General features: G+C 44.7%; 1 protein-coding gene across 2 annotated transcripts in view; it reads left to right on the top strand.

Annotated features, from left to right (window-relative positions):
* The window catches only part of ncanb (neurocan b), a 185,907-nt gene extending 163,329 nt beyond the window's left edge, over nt 1–22,578 (top strand). For both annotated transcript variants that reach the window (XM_037113662.1, XM_037113661.1), the window contains 5 exons: nt 1,824–1,982; nt 4,907–4,989; nt 5,415–5,559; nt 14,467–14,649; nt 16,481–22,578. In XM_037113662.1, coding sequence (XP_036969557.1) covers nt 1,824–1,982; nt 4,907–4,989; nt 5,415–5,559; nt 14,467–14,649; nt 16,481–16,617 — 707 coding nt within the window. In that variant the 3' untranslated portion in view covers nt 16,618–22,578. The remainder of the gene's footprint in view (nt 1–1,823; nt 1,983–4,906; nt 4,990–5,414; nt 5,560–14,466; nt 14,650–16,480) is intronic.
* The last annotated feature ends 260 nt before the right edge of the window (nt 22,579–22,838 follow it).

Here is a 22,838-nt window from a genome sequence, read left to right as displayed (position 1 = left end):
GCAACACAATGCTGTTTTCTGTCCAAAGCACCAATTGAATTATTTCAAATCATTATTATTATCATAATTATTTTACATCATTTGCTACAGCCGGGGCAGCGAGTACTGGAACTGCGGCCATTTATAAAACCAGACTGATCAAAATCACTTAAAATGTTATTGTCAAGTAAAAAACTAAACTGCTTCTTTACTGCAGGACTCCATTTCCGCCAGACCCACAGTGTGTGACCTAGTGGCTGCATGTCAAACGGGCCAGTGGATGAACGATGAATTTCAAATTTGCTTAAATCGCTGAAAACTGAGCGGACACTTCCCCGGATGCATGCGAACGTTAGTCTCTGCAGCCGCGGTGCGTGAGTGTTGAAATGGCGACACACTCATCCGCGCGATCTGTGCTTTCTGACCTGTCGCGGCCTCATGGTTTCTGTATGAGACGTGACAAAGACATTGCCTCCTGAGCACAAGATACAACTGTAACATGCAATATTGCGTGTCAAACGCACCGTAGGCTCTTTTCACACGTAGCTCAACAACATCTCTCACCTTCAGCTAAGTGCGTTTGTCACCTTTACACGTATTGGAGGCGTTTGTGTGCTGCCTCTGCAGTAAGGAAAATATAGGAATCCTCTTGAATTGGAAAACATGTTGATTCACAGTAGACTGAGTGAGTTTTAACAAAACCTCAGCGAGGGAGACTGAAAAACATAGCTTTACTGGCAATGTTGTGATGACCGAGTGTATTGTATTTTCTGAAATGCACTTTAACAGCCTTGTGAATGGAGGAGAGTTCAGCGGTATGAAAGGCACTCACACTCTCAACACAGTGCAAAGGTTGTTTTTTTTCAAGATCCTTATTTCATGTTACAGTAAAGACCCGCTTTCGTAGTGGACTCCTCTTCTCTCTTCCTCTTCTTTCCACGGCCAAAACCGCATCTCTCTGCATACTAAGCAGGGCCCCATGCGGCCCAATTTGCACCGCCCAATTTACTGGTGTCGCTTCAGATTTGTTGGAGGAAAAGCTGAGGCCTTTTTCTCTGATCCGTACACTGTAGGGAGGGGTGGGGAAACTTGAGGTGGCTTAGCTGACAGATCGAGCCCCCGAACCGCATCAACTGTACATACATCTTCACATATACGCACGCGTCCTCGCGCACGAGCACACATCACATCTGAGACTCGCGGCTCACAGCTAACTCCCAGTCAGATGAGAGGGGCGATAGATGAGAGAGATGGGGGGGGTGAGCGGTGGGAGAGCCGGTGCGCTGACAGGACTGTGACAGGGCTTAATTACCAAGTGAGCGCTGTGCACTGGAAGCAATTTCTAAGGATTGTTGTCATTTGAATAGATTAAAACGCCCTTTTCACTGGACTAAGCTGTCTCACCGCCGGCTTGCCTCTGCCTGGGATTCAAAGTCCAAGTCAAATCAAAGAGAAGGAGACGGCGCAGAGAGAGCGATGGAGGGATTGAGTGTCACAAAGGGCACTTAAAGCGAGATGGGAGCCCGGAAAGGAAGGGAAGAAGGAGAGGGACAGAGGCAGGGAGCATTATGTAGATCTTGTATGCTGCAAGACGGGAGGGATTTGTGTGGGTACAAACAGAACCACTAAGAAATAATGGTCACATCCCTCTTCCAAGGCCTGAATCATCCCACTTATTTTCCCATGCAACGCTATTATCCTTTTGCATGTGTCGGCTGTGGGTGTTTAATGATTTAAAAAAAAAAAAACCCACGTCCCTCTTCCCTCATGGATTTCCTATTGACTGATCACTGTCTTTCTCAATTACCTCCCCCTCTTCTTCTTCCACCTGTGTGCACCTGCAGACACAGAGGGCTGCGAGCACACATGGAGGAAGTTCCACGGCCACTGCTACCGATACTTCAGCCGGAGACACACGTGGGAGGACGCCGAGAAGGACTGCAGGGAGCACAGCGGCCACCTGGCGAGCATCCACAGCCCGGCCGAGCAGAACTTCATCAGAGGTGCGTGGGCGAGGAGGACGAGAACAGGCTCGGCACAGACAGTGTAGTGTTTGTAAATGTTTTTTTGTTGTTGTTGTTGTTGTTGTTTTTAAGTGGTTTTTCGGAACTGATTACACTGCAGGAAATCTCGAATTAAGCAGAAATGGTCGGTGTCCTATTTATTTTCCTGCAGTGTTAGGTAACTGCTAGCTGGAGCACTTCCACGGCTTGATGGGCGTAAAAAGAATTGAATGTTCAGTAAACAAGTCGAAGCGTTTTTTATGGCTGTCCTGAGGATAAGTGGTGTTTGGGGATAAATGCTAATGCTAGCAAGGCAACAAGCTCGCAGTGACGATGTTTACACAGAAAGTCTGGTGTTCACCGTGTTCACCCTCTTAGTTTGGCACTTTATGTTGAACACAGAATACAAACTGCAGCTGAGGCTGATTTTAGCAACCAAAATTATCAGACACATTACGTTTTGAGAGGCAACAACATGATTGCAATTTGCAAACATGTTCCATAAAGGTTCATAGAAGTGGGAAAAAGTCTGTTAGTTTCAACTCAACCAATCTTATTTCACTATCCTCCATCTCTGATCTTTAATAGTTGTTTTGATAGGCCAGTCAGCTGTTTACTGTGCCGTCCATTAAACCAGGATGCTATCGGGGCTAACAAAAGATCAGCGACAGAGTTAGAAAATCTCTGATTCTTTGATAAAACAATCCTGTGAATTTAAAATGTAAGAAGTGAAATCAACTGCGACTCTTTGGAATGAGATGTCTGATCGTGGAGCTTCAAGCTCTGTTGCCTGCATTGCTAAATGCTGGCTGGGTGAGCTGAGGCTAATGAGTGCTCTTTAGGCAAACTACTGTGCTGTTTTCTGCTCCCAGTAACAGCGATGAAGTGTTTTGCTTTGATTTGCACCCCGACTAGTTTCTCTCTGTCAGCTGAGGTTCATGAGTACTGCAGCATTCAGAGTCATCCAGCATGCCAAACTCCTGTTCGAAAACAAAACATAATTTCTCAGAAACGAAGCTGAAATAACTAGAAGCGGCGGTCAGATAATGAACCTAAAAAAACAAATGTTAGAATGTCTGGGAGACTCACATTCCTCGCAGGGGTGTTATAGAAAACCTTCAGATGGACACATGAAGTGACCGGCGACTCTTCCTACTTCCCAGTTCTATAATTCATGAAATGACTGTTGACTCTCGGTCACCTGTCGCATTGAAAAAAGCGACCAATCACTTCAAATAATAACAATTATATGAGCTCTATAATCTGACCAGCTCCCGCTCTGCAGTCCTGCTGCACACTGCTTTTAGTGGCTGCTGATTGATATCTCCTCTTCTACCTTATTATTACCATACTTGGAAGTGGCAGCTCCTTGCCTTATGTGTATTCCATAACTGGGTGATAAATGTCTGCTCCGAACAGCCCTTGAAGGGGTTTATTGCGGCCCCCGCTGAAAAACATCCTCAGGAGCCAGTCTGTTGAGCCAAATAAATGTGTATCACCATTTGCTGCAATGAAATGATGCTACAGGCTCTGACATAAGCGTCTGCGACAGGACATTTAATATACTATCGTACTCAGACCGAGGAAGCGATTTGTCTTGAAACAGGTGGAAACTCCCTACAGTGGGTGAGGTAACTCCATTTGTGTCCAGTGAAGGAAACGCTATAGTGACAATATGTTGAAACTGGATTAAATAAAACCAGTTTCAAGACAGAAATGGCACTTCATTCAGTTTAGATTTGTCTGTTTATGACAGATGAGAAGATTTCACATGTTTCATGGCATGGTTTTTTTCCACCCTTGCATTTACAAAACTAAGATTTTATTTATTACTGTTTTACTGGAGGCTTTTTGAAGCAGAATTACCATGCAAATATCCATGCAGTCTTTTCTTCAGTGCCTCATAAACCTTCATCCGCTCCTTCTCAGCTTTTTTGCCCCCTGGCACTTCTCCACAGCCTCATGTGTTGTAATAAGGGCCGATCAGCAGCAGCAAGCCCCTGTAATATTGGATCCACCTTCTGTCTCGGACAGATGCCAGTGCAGCGCCATCCATCTAGCAGCCATCCTTCTTCTCCGCGCTCACGGTTACCAAAAAGTGTGTTTAATCGCCTCGAAAATGGACGTCTCCACCCCTGCAATCAGGGGATCAGCGCCATTAGGAAGATTAATGGGCCTGGTAATGATGTTAATCAGATACACCATGATTGAAATTCCATTACATATGTGCGTGCACATGCACGTGCCTGGAGAAAGCACCCCCAAACACTCAAATGAGATTAAACCAAAAACACCATTAGTGAATTCTCCTTTCACTCAAACAAAAATCTCTCTACCAGATCATCAGAGACAGACACAGTATATCTCCACTGCTGTTCGTCTCTCGGCGGAGGCCAGAGAGGGAACACTTCAGAGCTGTGCTGCTTCCACTGAGCACCAGCAGTGAGTGAGGCTTTATGGGGGGAGATGGGGGATGTTAAAAGGCACGGATGGTCCATAAAAGAAAATCCTTTTGTTGCATTTTGGAAGAATATTGGGAGGCTGACCCAAGCTAGGATAATTTTAGGGCACCTTTTAAAACAACATGCAAAACAATGCAGTGGACACAGAAACAGAAACCTGAAGAAAACGTCCTCTTTGTTGCCGGAGAGGTGTGAATTAATTTGTACATTTTTAGACCCGTAGTTGTTTTCTTCTTTTGTACGCAGTACACACAGAAACAAATACATTTACAGTCAAACCACAAATGTGAGCATTGCTTCAAAGGTGTAAACAGACTGGAGAACATCGTCCTTAAAGGGTAACAAGGATGTTTTTTACAGATTGTGTCATGTACCTGCTATTCCTTGTCTTCTTGGTCTACTTTATGCCTGTTCTTTGTCTTTCTCTGTATTCATTTCTTCCGCGCGTTACCTCCCGGTCAGGTCTAAGCCATGACAACACCTGGATCGGGTTAAACGATCGCACTGTGGAGGACGACTTTCAGTGGACCGACAAGATGGACCTGGTGAGGAACCAGCTGTGTGTGTTTTGTCTCTTAGTCAGCTGTTGACTCAGCGGGAGTTTGAGACCCTGGAGAAACCGTGAACATGTGGAGAGGCTCAGTATCGCAGCTGGAAACATCTTGAATCACAATTTGTTTTTGTTTTTAAATATCCATGTATTTGTTTTTCATTTTCATTTTTTCATTTTTTGGATTTTGTGATCCAAAAAAAAAAAATATTTCCACCGTTACCTCTACCTTGAGGTTTTTCATGACTTGTTTACGGTTTTATCTGACAGCATATCTTCAGCACGCACTTCGGTTGCACTGTTTTGTTTTCCAGCAAGAGTTGTTTTAGTTGTTTTCCATCCCTATTATTCACAGAATTGTGAAGTATTCATCTGTCTGGTTGCCTAACTGTGTGTCTCTCTCTGTGTATGGGCGTGCAGCAATACGAGAACTGGCGCGAAAACCAGCCAGACAACTTCTTCGCGGGTGGAGAAGACTGCGTGGTCATGATCGCCCACGAGAACGGCAAATGGAACGACGTCCCCTGCAACTACAACCTGCCCTATGTCTGCAAGAAGGGAACAGGTGAGAAACAGGAGCGTGGATGGAGGGAGACGAGGGGTGAGGAGGGGAGAGAGCGGCGGGGAGCGAGCTTCGACTTCAGCAGGTGATTAAGATGACTGACAGAGAGGCGAGGAGGCAGAGAGTAGCGGGATGTTAACAGAGGAAAACTGAAAAAGACGGAGAGGGCTGCGAGGAGTGAGAGACATCAGGTTTAAAGAGTGAGGCAGCGGGCAGACGGAGGCAGTGAGTCGGAGGAAAAGGGCAAAGGGGAACCGACATTGTTGTGCTGTCAGCGCTTCAGTCTGAGATGCTGTGAGATAGAAAGTTAGAATAAGTGACAGAGTGTTTTTGAAAACTGTTTATGTAAAGCTGCTCAGAAGAGCTGCAGCCAAGACTGACAGCGTTTACCTCCAGGGGATTCGGAACATAGTGGGTATGTCATATTTCACATTACGCACGTCCCTGTGCGGTGGAGGAGATTAGCGCCGAACGTCTTCACTCGGTCGGGGTACTCCGCGTTCACACACACGTTACTGCTCCCCAGCTCTCCTTCCTCGCCTCTCATCATCCTCTTCTTTAATAAGTTCTCCACGTACTTCTCGTGTCACGGCTCCGCTCCCTCTGCCAAATGAGGAGACGTGCGTCTCGAGGCAGAAAAGTACTTTGTTCTCCGTGTCCAAGAAACTTAAACTCAGCGAAAAACGAGGTGAGCAAACTTATTGGTTGGTTAAGTTCCCACATACCTCCGCTCTGTGTCCCCCGCTGCCGCTGCCCCTTCTTCCTGGCGCCGGAGTTAGGCCACCTCATTCTCCTCTGAGAGCCCATTAGATCCTTTTTTTTGCCACACATTTGCATACAGGTCAGACTCATGACAAGTGGCAAGAAGACAGACGTATTAATAGCTGGGTGGAGACACACGGAGCCACTGGTGGCTGAGAATAGGACGAGCTTTCTGTTTCAGCCGTAGATCTGGGGCTGCATTTTTCAGACTGCTAAAAGTTACATTATCAACCTGAGCGGAAGATAAAAATCATTTCCTTTTACTCCTAAGGGTAAACTTAACCGTAAAAGTTATTTGTGATAAACAGATAAGCAGATGACTGCGCAACACAAAAGGAGGTGAGCACAACTGAACTGGATCAACTGAACAAACAGTTGTCGTGATGAATGTGTGTGATTCAGAATAAGAATAGGTTGACATTACATTTGGAGAACTGCTAGTTTTTTTTTTATTATATCCAGTCCGGACCACTACATACACAGCTATCCAAGCAAACTAGCTGCAGCTGGTCAATTCTTTCATATTGCACCTTGCAGTAAGTGTTAATTGTGCATACATAAACAGGGGATTATCCCAATAATGCCCTGATGATCTTGACACAGATGTTTGAAGCATTTCGAGGTTATTATAAACATTTATCACAGAATATAGAGAGAAAAAAACGTTATTCATGGTCGGCTTCTCATGGTGTTGACCCTCCTGGGTGTGTTTAACCTACACCCCTTTGTAGAACTAAGTAAAACAGCTTCCATTCCCCTCCCTGCTCATCACTGATTACTGGATAAGCCATCACATAAAAAGCCTTAAAGGCCTCGCTGAAGGTCGTAACTTAAGGAAATGCTCCGCGCTGTAACAGATGGTATGTCATCAGAGGCCTCAAGCGCAAAGAACATACTTCTGAAGCCTCAGGCGATCTGAAACACCCAGCTCTGTTCTTGTATGAAAGGAAAGGTATTTCCCTCACAAGCAAGGTGTTGCACCACCTCTGATGCACACTGTCACAAGTCCCCAGCATCCTGCCCACCTCTGACCTTAATCAGTCAGCTACAATCACCAGCATCTTTTCATCTCCCCCCACCCCCATCCCGTCGACCTCTTTTTTTCACTCGGAGTAACCCCATGTTATGTCTTGTCTTATCAGTTGAGTTTGTCAGATCCATGCTGAGTTTTCTCTGCCTGGTTTCTGATGCTGTCAGCTCATGTGGTCTGTTTATCTGCTCGTCAGTGCCGCCTTGGCTCGATTAGGCGATAACAGCTCCATGTAAGCATGTCGGACACCGCGATCAGTCATCCTGGGCCACTATCGTGCACTTGGGAGTGTGATTGTCACCTGATGAGAAAATGGTTGCATCATGAAGAAAGAGAACTAGAGTTTTTTAACTCAGCTCTTATTCCAGCATGTCAGGGTAGATGATCGAAAGACGCCATGACGACCCCAAAGTCTGCTGCTCTTCGTCTAAAACACCCGCCGTCTCCTCAAACCATGATGACTTTTTTCAGCAATAAAGCCCAAAAAATGACTGTCAATAAAACAAAAATGCAGCATAATTTTGAGGAGCTACCAGCCGCTGCACCTTCATGTACCACTGTTGCCATAGCAAGAGTTTATTCTCATTAGTTTATTCTAAGAGTTTATTACCATAGCAAGACTAACAAGGCATTTTAAGAAAAGGGTTTTCTGTGGCAGAGAGGAGCTTCTGCTGGTGCCAACTTTTATCTTTCAAGATCTTTCACATGCTCAAGACCCTTCATAACACACTGAAGGAAAGAGAAACAAACAGAGAAACATAATAGGTCTCCTTTAAAACATTATGTGATGTCTAATGGCCATTCCGAATAAGAATACAAGCAACTGTTGCCCTTTTCCTATAAATGAGCGACACATTTTACAGCAGGTAACTTTCAGAAGCACTTTTTAACTGCTGGATCAATAATGTATAAGGAGGGACAAAGAATAAAATAGATTTAATGGAAAACAGTCTCGCAGAACAAATGTTTACATTTACAGTTGGACTGTAATAACAAGAGAGTCACAGAGCTCTCCCAGCGATGAAGAGAGGGAATTTACCCACAACAGGACATGTAAGTATTACAAAATTATTCCATTATTTCTGATGTGTTATTATGAACGGAGGCAGGAAAATCGAATTTTGCACGACATACTCAGGGAGCTCTCAGAGTGCCCTGGGAAATGATGGGCTGTTGTCAGTGCCTTCGGCAGTTGACGCGTCCATTGGTGTGTAATGTAATCGTTGCTGGGTTCGCATTGTGCTGAGTCAAACTGTCAGTGATGAGAGTCACTTTGAAAGTAAGGGGGGAAAAAAAAACATTTTTATATTTTTATTTTGATATAAATTACCAACACAGCTACTGTGGATGTTCACAGCTGTGTGTCCACCTGGAGCCACGTCTGATTTTGCCAGTGTGGCGCTGAAATAATTGATAATTTTGTTCGGGGAGAAAAAGACAGGCTCACCTGCATTTGAGGAAGCTACAGGGGATGGAAATACGTGCGCTTGTGCACACGCTCTCCCTCTAATACAATGAAATCCCTGCTGTTGATTTGTGTTTAGTGCTGAAGATGAATCTGTCCAGTCACAGGCAGGAAAGGGAATGCAGGAGGGAAGAAGAAGAAGAAGAAGAAGAAGCAACCCAACCTGAGCAGCCGCAGGCATCCCCACAGGACCCTGTCTTTTGTGGATCATTTGCGGACATCTCTGCTACAGATAGTTACATCCTCCACAGGGAGGTGTGTTGCAGTGACAAAGCAGAAGTCCGTGACCCAGCAGCCCTCCAAAGAGCTTTTCTCTCTCCGCACAGTCCTGCTCGCCGGCGTTTGCTGTAGCAACAGTAGACATAAACTAGAAACCACATCCCTTTTCTCCATTTAAGTAAATTATGCACATTTTGCATTGAATGGCTTTCTTTTAGTTATGCTGTCTTGTGTCCTCGTCTTCTGCAGTGGTATGATGGTTTGCAGACTGGAGATCTGGCGCCGCCCACTGCTCATCTCAATAAACAATCTGCGTAATCTAGGTGGTAAAAACACGGAAGAGTGGACTGGAGAAGATATTAACTCACATTTTCTCTCTTTTAAACTTTGGTCAAAGTTTGCAATACATTTGGAAGGAAGCCTGTTTACAGATGAAGCTAATAACCTTAAAACAGTAGTTTGATATTTGAGGAAATTCTGGAGTTATAGTGATCTCATGTGGCTACGTTAAGCCCGGAGCTGCAGCCAGGAGACAGTCAGGTTAGCTTAGCATCAAGCCTGTCTCTGTTCAAAAATCCACCTAGCCGGACTCCTTGTCTTTCCTAGTCGTGTAAATCTAATCCATAAACGAACAAAGATGTGGAAAAAAAGAACTGTGACAACTGATTTTGCGTGCGGTTGCATGCTGTTATTATAATTCATCGGCGAACAACATCCAGGAATATTGACTTTTTGTGATTCTTGTCACAGTGGAGTCCGACTCCATCGTTTGTTCCAAAGCCACAAATTGTTGTTTATTCTGCAGATATTTTCTCCTCTGTCTCCCGTCTTTATGCTGAATTAAGCTAATGTGTCTCCCTGCTCCAGCTCCGTCCTGAGCACAGGTTGGCGAATGGCATCGATCTTCTCATCTGAAGAAAGTGTGGGGGGGGGGTTTATTCACAAAATGTTGAACTATTCTTTTAACAATGGCTGCAGTCGATTCAGGCGAGCCAGTAACGTGGCCATAATGTTTGTCCGCCGACAATATAATCGGTGACGTCTGTGCTTTCCTCGCTTTTACACATCGAAAATATTTGCTGTGTATCGACCGGTCAGTTTGTTTTGATTCAAATCAAGAAATCCCACCGCACAGAACACCCTACTTTTGTATTTGTCTTTAATCGTTGCCTGCGCCTACTTTTTTGGGGATTCGCGGGCGCTCGGCGATGCTCAGTGTGGTATAAATCACTTTCTCTCAGGTGGTCTCAGCGCTGTCAGCAAACATTCGCACAAACAACCGCCGCAGTGTGTTATTTAATAAACACAACCGAATCTGTGCACATCTACCCGCTTCCGTGCGAGACTCGCTCCCAGTGGCTTCTGTGAGGAAGCACTCTCATGTCGCTCTGATTCACTCTAACAGGATTAGCAGTAGGTGTGCAGATGATTTGAGGCCACGGAGGAGGAGTGCTCAGAGGGAACCAGCGTCTAACTGTCGGCAGATCTCCCCATGCCGCTAACTCACACTGACTACCCCCTGCCACACAGACACAGGCACACAGTGACAGCTGAAGCACATGTATTACCTGCATCCGGAGGCAACTTCCTCTTCGCCTCTAATGTCGGCTGAACTGAAATACTCTGTGCAGACACCTACTTCATCTGTGAGCTTTATGCACAGGAATTTGCACATGAAAATTTGCAAAGACAACTCATCGAAGAAATAGAAAATCTGTGGCGAATCGCTTCTCTTCAGCGTCATCTGTTTCATTCATCTTCCGTCATTCCCCATTTCTTCAGCCACATCTCCCTTTTTCTTCTCCCAGTATTATCTGAGGAAGCAGATGTTAATATTTAGGTGAGCGTCTCGCAGCTTTTGCAAAACACAGTGTCCACTCAAACCAGCAATATCCGGCCAGGTAGCTGTGGATTAAAGATCCTCCAAACCATGGGAGGTCTATGAAAAAACTGACCTCCTGCTGGTGGCCCTCAGCTGGCTGTGGGGAGATTGCTGTTGACATGGTCCTGTTGAAATCGATGTAAAAACCACGATGGCTAGAGGGCAGTTCAAAATGTGGTGATAACGCGCAGTGGTGCCGGTGAGCAGGTTGATAGTTGTCAGAGAGAGACTGAGAGACATAGTCAGTCAGTCGTTTTGATTATAGTGTATTTTATAGTTTCTAGTCACAGCAAGAGGCTCTGGGGAAATATTTATATGGCAGATGAAACTATCAAAACGCCTCTGTGCTCTTATCCATGTTTCTACATTTAGAAATCAATTTTATAAATATGTTTTGGGATTTTCTTTGAAATTTAATTTAAAAACATGTCAGATATTTATACATTTCTTCAATTTATGACATTATTTCAATATTTAATCAACTTTATGATTATCCATTGACTTACGTAACCTTTTACATGTGGTTGTACAGAGTTCAGGGATATAAAGTATTTCAAGGTGTTTTTGTGGAAAACAATTACTATTTCCACATTGATATCCTTAAAATTGTGAGTTAGTTGCTGACTTGGTCTGCAGTTAGCAAAATGTCAGCTTGTCAACGAGTTTGCATGTTCTCCCCGTGCTTGCGGGGTGCTTGCTTTCTCCAGGTATCTCGGTTTCCCCCACCATCACAGCACACAGACTGAGTTGATCCTCCAGTCAGTGCCCTTGACCACGGCACTGGCTAATATCTGGCATCGGTCACCGCCCACCGTTACCTCCTGATAAGAGTTAAATGCAGAGCACCAGCTTCACCGTGTTGCACATCGGATGATACGTGACATAAATAAAGTTTCTTCCTCTTCCACATAAGCCAATCTCATCATGTAGGCAAACACTTCCGCTTGTATATCTGACAGTTTGTGTGACTCATCTGTTATCAGACACACACAGCGATGCCAGCAGTGGCTGAATGTTTATGCTTTAACAATCACGGCTTTACTACCAAAAAGAAATCCATACTTGTATTTTAAAGATTAAAGTCGCTGCTTAAAGGATTGAGAGTACTTTAAAAGTACACTTTATGAGCTTTTTATAAGAAACCTAGTTCCTCTTTGGTAGCAGCCCCATATGTCCTTCAGGCTTTATTCTACAAAAGACCTTTTTACTTAAAGCCTTCCCCATAAAATCACAGCTCCATTTGCTGTTTCTGACATTTTCTTTTATCCCCACTTCAATACTTTCTGACTTTGCTCGCCCCGACTGTGAGAAATCGTTCAACAGTGAACGTAGGTGAGAGCTAATGGAGAACTGCCTTTTAGCCTTCCACTTGTGTTGAATCAGGGATCGTCTCAGGCGAGGTGGTGGGGGGGCGACGGTGCTTATTGCCCCTTCCTTCCTTCCACAACGCATTAAACTGTAAATGTGGCATTAAACCTTTCATCAGAGTTAATGACTTTGCTTTTCCTTATTAAGAATTTAAGAGGTATTAGGACAAGGACAAGGGAATTAAGGGGGACTGTAAACATTTCCTGATGGCTGATTAAGTCCTCTCATCGCCACTTTTAGCACTGAAGTGTGTAAATCACATTCAAGGGTGGTATCGGTGGTAGTTACACAGTGTAGGCAAAATAAGTGTCCACAGCGGTTTCCACAACCATTAACCCTTCTCAATATTAGCTAGTTCTTCAGACTCTTCTCTGATGAGTCAGGACTCATGCTGTAGGTCCACTGGGTACGGTAATGGCACTGTGTTATCATGATCACAGCCCACTTTTACTGGAGATTTGGTCATTATAAAGGCACAAATTGGCGCGCCAATGGAAAGAACATACATTTTATTTGGACATCATAACTATCAACAGTCCACTATCATGCTCACTTCCAGGTTCATGTTATTATTTTGGGTTTCTATAAGAAAATGCTAACATGTTTACATATATTTTTTTTTAAAAATGCTCTAATTTAGTTCCTGTCTCTTCAAGGCCCCTCCTGCTGAAAAGCCCAGTGTCCTCTGATTGATCAGCTCTCACAGGCCTGAGCAGGCACCGCCCATCATATTTCTGCAACATCTCTGTCAGTGTAATTGCAACTGGGGGTGCAGCTGAAGGTAGAGACTGTATAGTTGTGACATCACAACCTTAATGAAGACCAAAGGCACAGTTTTCAGAGCAAATGCTGCGTGCATGTCCCTGATGACTGAGCCTTTAGGTGCTTTCACAGTAATAATTAGGTAGAGCACCTGGACCTCCTATATAATTAAAACAACACTGAAATCTCACACTCTAAAATATGAGACTTTGAAGATCAAGATGTCACACAGTTAGTTTGATGAAGTATTTGTCATATACCTCATACAGAATACCTCATCTTGTTGCTGCTAATTGTTCTGTTGTTCAAGGACTGACAAATAATAGACAAGGGGTTAAATAAGCTGCTCCTAATGGAGCATACAGCTGAAAACTGTTTAAACTGCACACAGGCGGTGGAGAAACATTGCTACCTTTTAGTTCCCCTCTTTGCTTCTCCTGCTTTTAACGATTCAACATGAAAACGTGTTTTGTGCAAAAACTCAGGCAGTATAAGGGAAAATGCACTAAAAGAAACATGCAGGTCACGTTCTGGGTCATGTTTTTTCCAATAATATTCAACTTGGCTCAAGTTTTCCCAACATGGTCGGAGCATTTTATTAAAGATGACAAAAAGTTTGAAAACCGCTACACAGCTGGTACTCTACCTAACCCTTAGCAGTGCACTGAAGTCGTGATAGAGCTTCTTCCCCACCCTCACTATTTGATAATGCATTGTAGGCTGGCACACTTTGACAGGAGAGTTAAAAAATCGGTGAAGTTGTTTGAGTTCCTCCCTGAGGCTTGTCCACCCTGTCAGTCTCTGACCAGAGTGTCAGTCCTCCCTCCATCTCAGCTTGTGTAAACACTTTTTCTGATTCTGCCTCGACTCTTTATGTGTCTAAAACGCTGTCTTACTTTGACAGCCGCCCACTCTCTCATAGTCCCGCAGACACTTAAATCCACATTTTTCATGTCTGAGCTGTGACTGTCTGAATATCAAAAGTCAGAATAAACACTGAACCTAGAGACCAATCAAGGTAGAATTCTCGTATGGATTTGTTGTGACCTATTACTTCATCAATCTGGCTTGACCCTATCGTTTCAGCGACAAGTGCTTGGGGAACAAAAAGTACATGAAGCAGAGTTCAGTTCTGCAATGTTGTGTAGTTTAATGAAGGAATACATATGACAAAAACCTGTGCAAAACTTGATAAGAAAGAAGCACTTGGAAACAGGAAGTAGTTGATTACAGACCAGGTGCAATGTGCGGGGAATGGAAGAGCTTGTGTCAACGTGAGTCAAGGTCAGATGAAGCATTCAGAGTGCGATGACAATGGGATGTAACAGAAAGAGAAAAATACTTAACAGCGCTCTCAGTAAACAGAGGTGGTGCTTCTAATTAATATCCTCTCTCATGCCGTCTCTTTCTTTGATCCTACAGTGCTTTGCGGAGCCCCGCCCACCGTGGATAACGCCTTCCTGATTGGTCGGAAGCGCTCCCACTACGACATCCACTCGGTGGTGCGCTACCAGTGCGCCGACGGCTTCCTGCAGCGCCACGTGCCCACTGCCAAGTGTCGCGCCAATGGCAAGTGGGACCGACCTAAAATCATCTGCATAAAATGTGAGTATTTCACACGACGGGACCCTTCACAATAACAAGGCTTTTAAGCGGTATTTCCATTTGTTAGGTCATTTTCCACATTTACATGCTCTTATTTTTAGCATGCGCACAACCACAGGTTCCGTAAGACGAGCCTAAATTAAGTGCCCTCGGGAGCTCCTGTCACCACCAGCACATTCAGGCTCACCGTCCTTGTTCTCATTATTAATAACTAAGCAAGCAAAAAAGATTACCGCGGTTGCAGCCTGAATGAAAATCCCCTGGGCTTACTTAGAAGTGGTACAGTCTCCTTTGAAGTGCTTTGTGCTCGAGGTGGGATTTTTTTTTTTTTCTTTTGAAGACTTTTTTAAGACAAGTTTTTTTGGAACCAGTTGACCGTTCATTAAACACAAAGCGCGTCTGCTAAAACCTGTAAAATGTTCAACCAAGGGGGGTGATTCGACTTTTAAAACGCCATAGAGAAGCTTTTGTGCATTAAGGAATTGAACAAGCGCAGTTCACATTCTTAGAGGTTATACTGGGATATATTATGTGCGGGGCTCACCGTCACCCACCTGAAGCACATTTTGGGACATGAAGTACTTGAAGAATAAGTTTGCCGATAACAATTTGTTAATAGTTTATAAGAAAATACAGCGGTAGGCGCACGTATTACAAAGAAAGAAAATATTTCTATTCTGAACAACCTTCATGTGGTTCGGAGCCTAGATTTCCCATTTTACGTGGTGCATTTGAATGCACCGTAAAGTCCCTGTCAGCATCTAAACCCATTTTCCATACAAACCATCGCAGATTTCAAAGATTTTCGAGGTGCAGCTTAATGCACCATAAAGCCGACTGTCCCTGACTTTGAAACAGACGACAGAAAGCAGCCAACTCATAAATGACACCAGTTTAACCCAAAATAAACTCGTATTTTTCCAGAGACGCTTGTTAGATGGAACAAAACAAAGACATTTCAGTGTCATGCTCTTTTATTTATGGTTGAAGCGACGTCTTATTCTCAAGCAAGTTTTCCATTTCCAAGTCTTTCATTAAGTAGCCTCCATACACCTTATCTCCTTTGAACCTCACAGTAAACCTTATTTAGTTGATCAATTTTTAAAGGACTCACTCCAACCGTGACAGATTAGTCAGAATAAATGTCTTTCCAGTATAATTCCTGGCTTCTTCAGAGGAGATATACAGGTTTGATATATATAAATATTCAACAAACTGCGCCTTGTATTTTATTTCAGTGACAGTAATGATGAAATGCTTAAAAAAAAAAAAGTCGTCTCTGTTGAAAGTGACGAGAATAATTTCTTTCCCCAACATCTCTTTATCTCTGGACGGAGTTTGTTTTTTATGGCCCAGAGTTATGGCGTCGTTATCATTCACTGCAGACGACATTTCTTTTTTTGGCGAATTCCAGAAAGGGATGGCGCAACCTAATTCAGCGGAGCACCCCAGGAAACAAGCTTAAACTGAGGTAGTGAGTGGGTGGCTAGCACAGTGTGCTCTTCGCTAAAGGCGCCCAGTTTGACTGAGCGCGAGATAAAACAGAATCCCGAACAGTTAAACCTTCTACAGAGAACATGCCGTTTTGACCCTCCTGTTTTTTTGATCCCTTTTCCTCTCGCCTCTTACCCGCTCTCACCTCCTTCCGACTATCCACCCGAGCGCCTCTGATGCTTGTCAGTGATTCATCTCCCCTCTTACATCGGTTTTTCCACTCCTTGCCTTTCATCGTATTCCATCTCTGGCTTTCTTTTAATAAAATCGTCTGCCCTTTCTTTCGTTTCACCGCCTCTCTCCTCTCCGCTCTGCTTTTTTTTTTTTGCTCCACCAGCCCGACGAGCCCACCGCTACCGGCGCCACCACCACAAGGGCAGGAGGGAGCGCAGGAAGCACAAGAGGCACGGCCACAGAGAGGGAGGGCACCACGGAGGCGAGCCGGGCCAGGGCCACAACCACGGCCACTTCTGAACCAAAAAAAAAAAAAAAACAACCCATCCCCTTTACTTTTTCTCCCCTGCTGCCGACCGCAGTTTGCCTGTATCCCAGTCGTCCCTTCCTCTCGGCCCCCCCCCACTACTCCACCCTACGCCCGCCTCCCTGCACCGCACTGCCCTGCCCTGCCCTTAGCTCCACCCCTGGCTCTCCGAGTCAGCCTGTATCATAGTCAACTCTGAGGCCCGCCGAAGTGCTGCAAGGCGTCGCCGGGACAATAACAAGATCCCCTTTGTACTCTTTTTACTTTCATCCCTCTGGTTTTTTTTTTTCTTCCTCGTTTTAACTCGTCCACTCCTCAACCCGACCCAGTTACCTCCCCCCTTCCGAGCTCAACGATGACCTGAAACACGGGGCGACGCTGACCTGGTTTTTTTTTTTGGGAAATAAGACAACACCTTTGAGATCCACATCGAACATTGTTTCGGAGAGAAGAGGTTTAGTACAAACTACAAATAGGGACGACATCACTGAGTATGAAGAACAGACGAGTCGAGGGGAGACGTCCATGTTGTCGACTTGAGCCTTTTCGTCTGTCGAACGCATTATTTTTTACGAATACTCCGTGTTTATTTCTCGTCTCCGCTGCTTTTGGTTGGCTCTTTGTAAAAACCTTGTACTTGACTCAAAGCGAGTTATTCTGAAGCAGATTTTAATTGATTTACTTTGAATCAGAGGCAGTCGTAATTGAATAATTTGATTGTTAGCGTTGTATCCTCTTTGTCAGTGTGAGACAGTTACTTTAGATCAGATGCTTAAACCCCCCCAGAGGATAAAAAAAATGCAAAAAACACACCGCGTCACAGTTCAGTTTCATCACATCACACGTCAGTCACTTTTCCAGAGGTGTCGAACGATCTCAAACTGCTCTTGTTGTGTCAGACGCCCACCCCTGTCAGCGTCGAGGCGTTAATCTGAACCTTTGATGTCTCGACTCAGATCTGCGAGCCCCACGTTTGCTTTGCCTTCTCTCATAATATGTGTCGCTGTAAGGATGTGTGCTGTGAATTAATGAAGATGATGCAGCAGGGTGATGCGGCCCTCGCCGGAGTTTGGGTTTTTTTTTTTTTTTTTTCTCCATCTGATGAGGAGAAATTAAGCCGTCAGCCACGAGAGACGGAGCGGGTTTATCTGTCGCAGGTCTCAGCAAGAACAAGATTTGAGAGGTGCATGTGCAGAGTTCAGCTACACTGCAAAAAAAAAAATAAAAAATGTATGTCTCTTTTTTTCAACTTTTTCTTAAAGCAAAATTGTTTCTACACTTGGGTTGAGATAATATTTGGGAGTGGGGAGCAAATTATCACATCCCGATTGATTTATGTTTTCTGCAGCATCCCAACTTTGTCTGAATCAGGGTTAGATTAGATACAAGAAAAAAAAATTTGTAGCATACCGTGCTCTGCATCTAAACCAGGATGAATTCAGGAGAGCAGACACGAAAAGCAGGGGAGACTAATGTTGATGACTGATCGTGAATCAAAGCTGTGTGCACGGGGTATAAGGATGAATATAAGGCGAGGATGTCTCTCATTTCTGTGTGTGTGGTGTGTGTGTGTGTGTGCGCGCGCACGTCTATGATTGAGAACGCTGACAGTGTCTGAAATCCCAGCGGCTGATGATAGAGGGTCAGCAGAGACTAAGGCCTCCCATTTCTGGGCCAGGCTGAGTCTCGCGGCTGTTCACACCTGTGCTCGTTCCCCCGGCGTGTCCCGCTTTAAAGAGGGGATTTGAGGCGGACAGAACAAGCTCTTAGCTCGCTTTTCCTACCCTTTTACTGCCGGGGTTAAATTGGTGTGGTTTTTTTTTTTTTTTTGTTTAAAGCTAGCACTTGATGTTCAGAGCCTCTGGGATTACGTTGCCAACACCGACTCCGGCGCTTTTACCTTTTATGTTCCTCCATCTTGTTCAGCTTTTACCTCCACTACTTCTCATTTATCTTTGTCTCTGGACATTATTTTCACTGTCGCTGTCTTTTGGAGGATAGACACTCGTGAATTACGTTTAACCAGCTCTTTACTGGTGAAAGAGTGCACTCAGCGGCCTTTAACATCTTAGAAAAAGGACACTGGTTTTTATCAAGTCACACGAGGCGAGAGAGCCCGTCCTGTGCACATTAATTTGCTGCCTTTGTTTGTCTCCTCTCACCTTGGCAATGACAACACCCCTCCGCCACTGGGAAGAGGAGTGAACCCGCACCTTTGTATCAGTTTAATTAATCTACCGCATGCCTAATTAACAAGTTGCATTATCCGCAGGAACCGCAGAGCTGCGATGACGAGGCAAGGGTTAGCTTGACGGACAGACAGTGGAAGGTTGAGGGTGACGGACGGGAGGGCCCGGAGAGCTGTCACAGCCATCAAACCCCTCCTGTCGTTTCTTATAGATGTCAGCTTGCTGTCCGCGAAAATGGATTGAGCACCGATGGTTGAATGAAGGGGCAGACTGAAGCCCCTCTCACAGTAATTCAAATCAGAGCTGATGCCCACGGACAGTGTAATTACAGTCGTGCTCAGCTGTGTGACAGGAGTACAAAACTTTCTAAAAAAAAAAGCGATGAGGGGGAGCTGTATCTCGGCTGGAGAAAAAAAAGAGAGAGAGAGAGAGAGAGAGCATGTGGAGACACGTTGGGACGAAAACGTAATTGATTATCGCTATCCGTCGAGATTGGAAAAACATCATCTGAATATGAATGGATGTTTAATCTGCTGTTCGCTCTTTTCTCTCTTCTTTCGCCTTTTGCAGAGATTATTAGCCGACCACCAAAATACCACAGATTTATGTTAATCTTCTAACCGTAATGAAGATTTGATGAATGAGCGGATAAAGTTTCGAGAAGTTTCGAGCAGATTTCTTTCACAGAGCAGCCCGAAATGGACACCGAGTGAAAAGATGTCTTTGTGGTGGCGATGGTCACCCTCTGAGCTGTGTGTGTCTGTGTGTGTCTGTGGTTGTGTGTGTTGGCTCTTAAGGAGGACAGCTTGCTTCTGGCCCGTCCTCTGGGACTGGGTTAGTTTTTTGTTCTCTGGTTTTGAAGATGCCAAGTTGTCTCACACTCACAGCTTCTTCTTCTTCTTCTTCTTTTTTTTTTTACTCTTTCAGAATTGGATTCATGCAAAAACACACACATTATTCTTCACACTTCTTCCTCTTCATATTTCAAACACATTGACTCTGTCTCTCAGAAGTCTCTCTCCCTCTCTCTGTCTCTCCCTTCGATTTTGACTCCTTTCATCTCCTCCCCTCATCGGTCTTTCTAGTGGAAGCCCCCGAGGGCAGGCAGACACACATAGACGAAGACTTATAATTGTGAGGCTTAATTATGAAGAGGAATTGACTTAACAGAGGTTGCTGCCAGCTGTCTCTCGGCACAGCAGGGAAGCATGGTGCCCGAGGGGAGAGGAGCGGGCGAGCCGCTGAGCTTCTCCGCCGCCAGAAGGCCTTTCCTCAGCCTTTCCTCAGCCTCAGCCGCCAGGCCTCGCTGTTCGCGGCTCGAAGCGGAGGGCTCTTCAGCAGAGATGAGATAACAGCGGGATTGCCGGGTGTGTGCGACTACATCTCTGCGCTCTCGTAGCCGCGACTGTCTGATTGCGCGCTGTCTAAAGTGCAGCAACAAGGAGCACAGCTTGGTTAAATGTGGTGTACGTGTCGCGTGTCTGGCCGGTCAGCGTGACAGGAGGGACGCAAACAAGTCGGAGGAAATTGACTTTCGGGGTACGCTTGTGTCGCACAGGCGTTCAGGCGCACCTATGCAATTTTCTTTTCACACACACACACACACACAAAAAAAGGCACAACCAGGCAAAACAAATAAAACATTTCCAGGTGAGAGAGCATGTGAAACTGAAGGGCGCTTATACACCTGTCAGTTAACATCCAAGCATGGAATTAGATATAATCGGACAACGAACACAAAAAAAAAAGGCCTCAAAGTTGAAACAAGTAAGCATATGCATGAATACAGGCAGGAGCTGCAGTGACTGTTTCCTAAGAGCCGCTCTCCTTAGTTACTGTTGCTATGCCTGTCAAGCTCTCTGTCCTTGCATGGTGCAGTAATCCTTTGCAATGATGACAGATCAGATTTAAACTCTTGAGAGCTTGATTTCAGACGGAGGCAGACAAGAGCAGAGGTTTTTATATTTCTGACCAGCCACAGTCTGGCTTCACGGGCTTAAACGACAAGTGTGCTGCCGCAAGGCTTCATCGGCTGTGGCTAGCTGGCTAACTTACTTAGCTTACATACTTGGACAAGCAAGACAAGTTACATTTTTAAACAGTATTTTTCATTCATGGCAAGACAAGTGGATTGGAAATGCAAAGGTTGCTGGATTCAGTTATGCAGGACAGAGCCAGTAACGTTGAGCCTGCACTCAAATATAGCATCCAGGACCAGCTGGAAAAGTGCTGCACAGTGTGTGTGCCAGTCGGGAACAGGGTGCTTAATGTAACTTGTAATGTGGTGTGAAATCAACCTGGTCTTGGAGGAAATGCTTCGTTATTGTGGATCTCACGACTTTTGTTTGCAATACCTGCCCTACTCTGCATCTGACTGGTTTGCGTTATCGTTTTTGCACTATAAAAGCCTCACAGCATCAAGTTTTTCTACCAGAGGAAGTGAGAGAAGCTATTGATAGGTCCCGTCTTCTTGAAGAAAAACCTAGAAAAGATTCTGAGAGAGACGTTTGTGGCCCCGATGGACAGCAAGAGGACACCACAAGGGACATGAGAATTTGCTAGCCATCGTGCTTTTTTTCCTTACTGTATGTTCAGTTCAGTGATTGTCTGGTGTTAATGGGTTGTTTCCATAGTTTTTTGCCGTTTGTGTTGTTTCCATAGTTTTGTTTAACACCTCGCTCTGCCCGCTGTCAAGACTTACTGTGGAGGCCTCATGGCGAACAGTGTGAAAGAGCAACTGAGGATCTCTGTTTCCTACTCGCGCCGTAACAAATGAACCTGATGCATTTTAAACACGGCGCTCGTCAGCGATGGCAGCCTGATAAGAGCGGCGGAGGCTGCTGTCCTCAGTCGCTCACAGACAGACTATTGATTTCGCGATTAGGCTGTCTGTCTTGGGTTCCCATTAAGTCTGTCGATGGCATTGATGGCGAAATAGCGTCGACTGACCGCTGGATGTTTTCTAAGTGACAGGAAAGCAGACTGTCATAGCTCACTGCACTCCTCTGTATCCCCGAGAACAGGCAAGTCAGGTACTCTCCCATGTAATTGCTTCGACTCTTGCGTCATTATCTTCTTTTTCAATTTTTATCTTCATCTCATTAAACTTTTCCAAAAACCCTTTTCCCGCCGTGGACTGCTGAATCACTTCCTCTCTGCTCAGTATCTAATATACCCTTAGTGGTACCCACGTGGCATTGCAGCTCTGTCAGAGTTGAGACTACTCATCATTGTCGATTGTTGGGATGAATGGAAACCTGTTACGGTGAGAGAATGAGAAATGAAAGAGACGGACGCAGAGCAGAAAACCAATGACAGACACTCCTCCTCTGTGATGTAAATACTCTGAGGTTTTTCTTTCCCCCTTTTTTTAAACAAAAAAACAAAAAAAAAATCCATTTAAACTCTGGGTGTGTTCGTTGCTTAGCCTCTCTGGACCATATTCACACAGCCTCCGTGGATCCAAAAACACATCTCCCACACACAGGAGAGCTGTAAGAGAGGAGATATTTGAACATGCAGAGAAATAAGACTGTCCTGCACGACACCTCAGTTTGCAGCTCGCCACTGTACGTATTCATGTCGACTGTGAACACAGATACATTAAAACTGCAACTGAGCAGGTCTGCGGCTGTGTGAATCTGGTCCACGTGTATTTATCCATATTTATTGATGTATGTTCTTATGAATTTCCGGTCCTGTCATTGTATTATATTCTTTACAAGACAAATGATCATTAAAGGAAACCCTTGTTTGGATCCGTTATCTGGCTTTGGAATGGTTATTTGTGTACAGTTCATTTTGTGTCACGTTTTAAATGTTGCAACTCTCCTTTAACTCACAATTAGTTTTTTGTTTGTAGCAAAAATGAGAAAATTAGGCCAGCAGGAGGGGGGCTGGTTTCAAAACGTGGTAAGAGTGTATGTAAGCTTATGAAAAAATGGGCCTGCTGCCCATTGGATATATTACCTCAGTAAATAATTTCCTCAAGAGTTCATGGTCTCAATCTCTTCAGTATAGCATGA

This window comes from Acanthopagrus latus, chromosome 11 (genome assembly GCF_904848185.1).
Source record: "Acanthopagrus latus isolate v.2019 chromosome 11, fAcaLat1.1, whole genome shotgun sequence".
Lineage (NCBI taxonomy): Eukaryota > Metazoa > Chordata > Actinopteri > Spariformes > Sparidae > Acanthopagrus > Acanthopagrus latus.
Note: the sequence above shows the minus strand (reverse complement) of the source record. Positions and strands in the feature narration are given on the sequence as shown.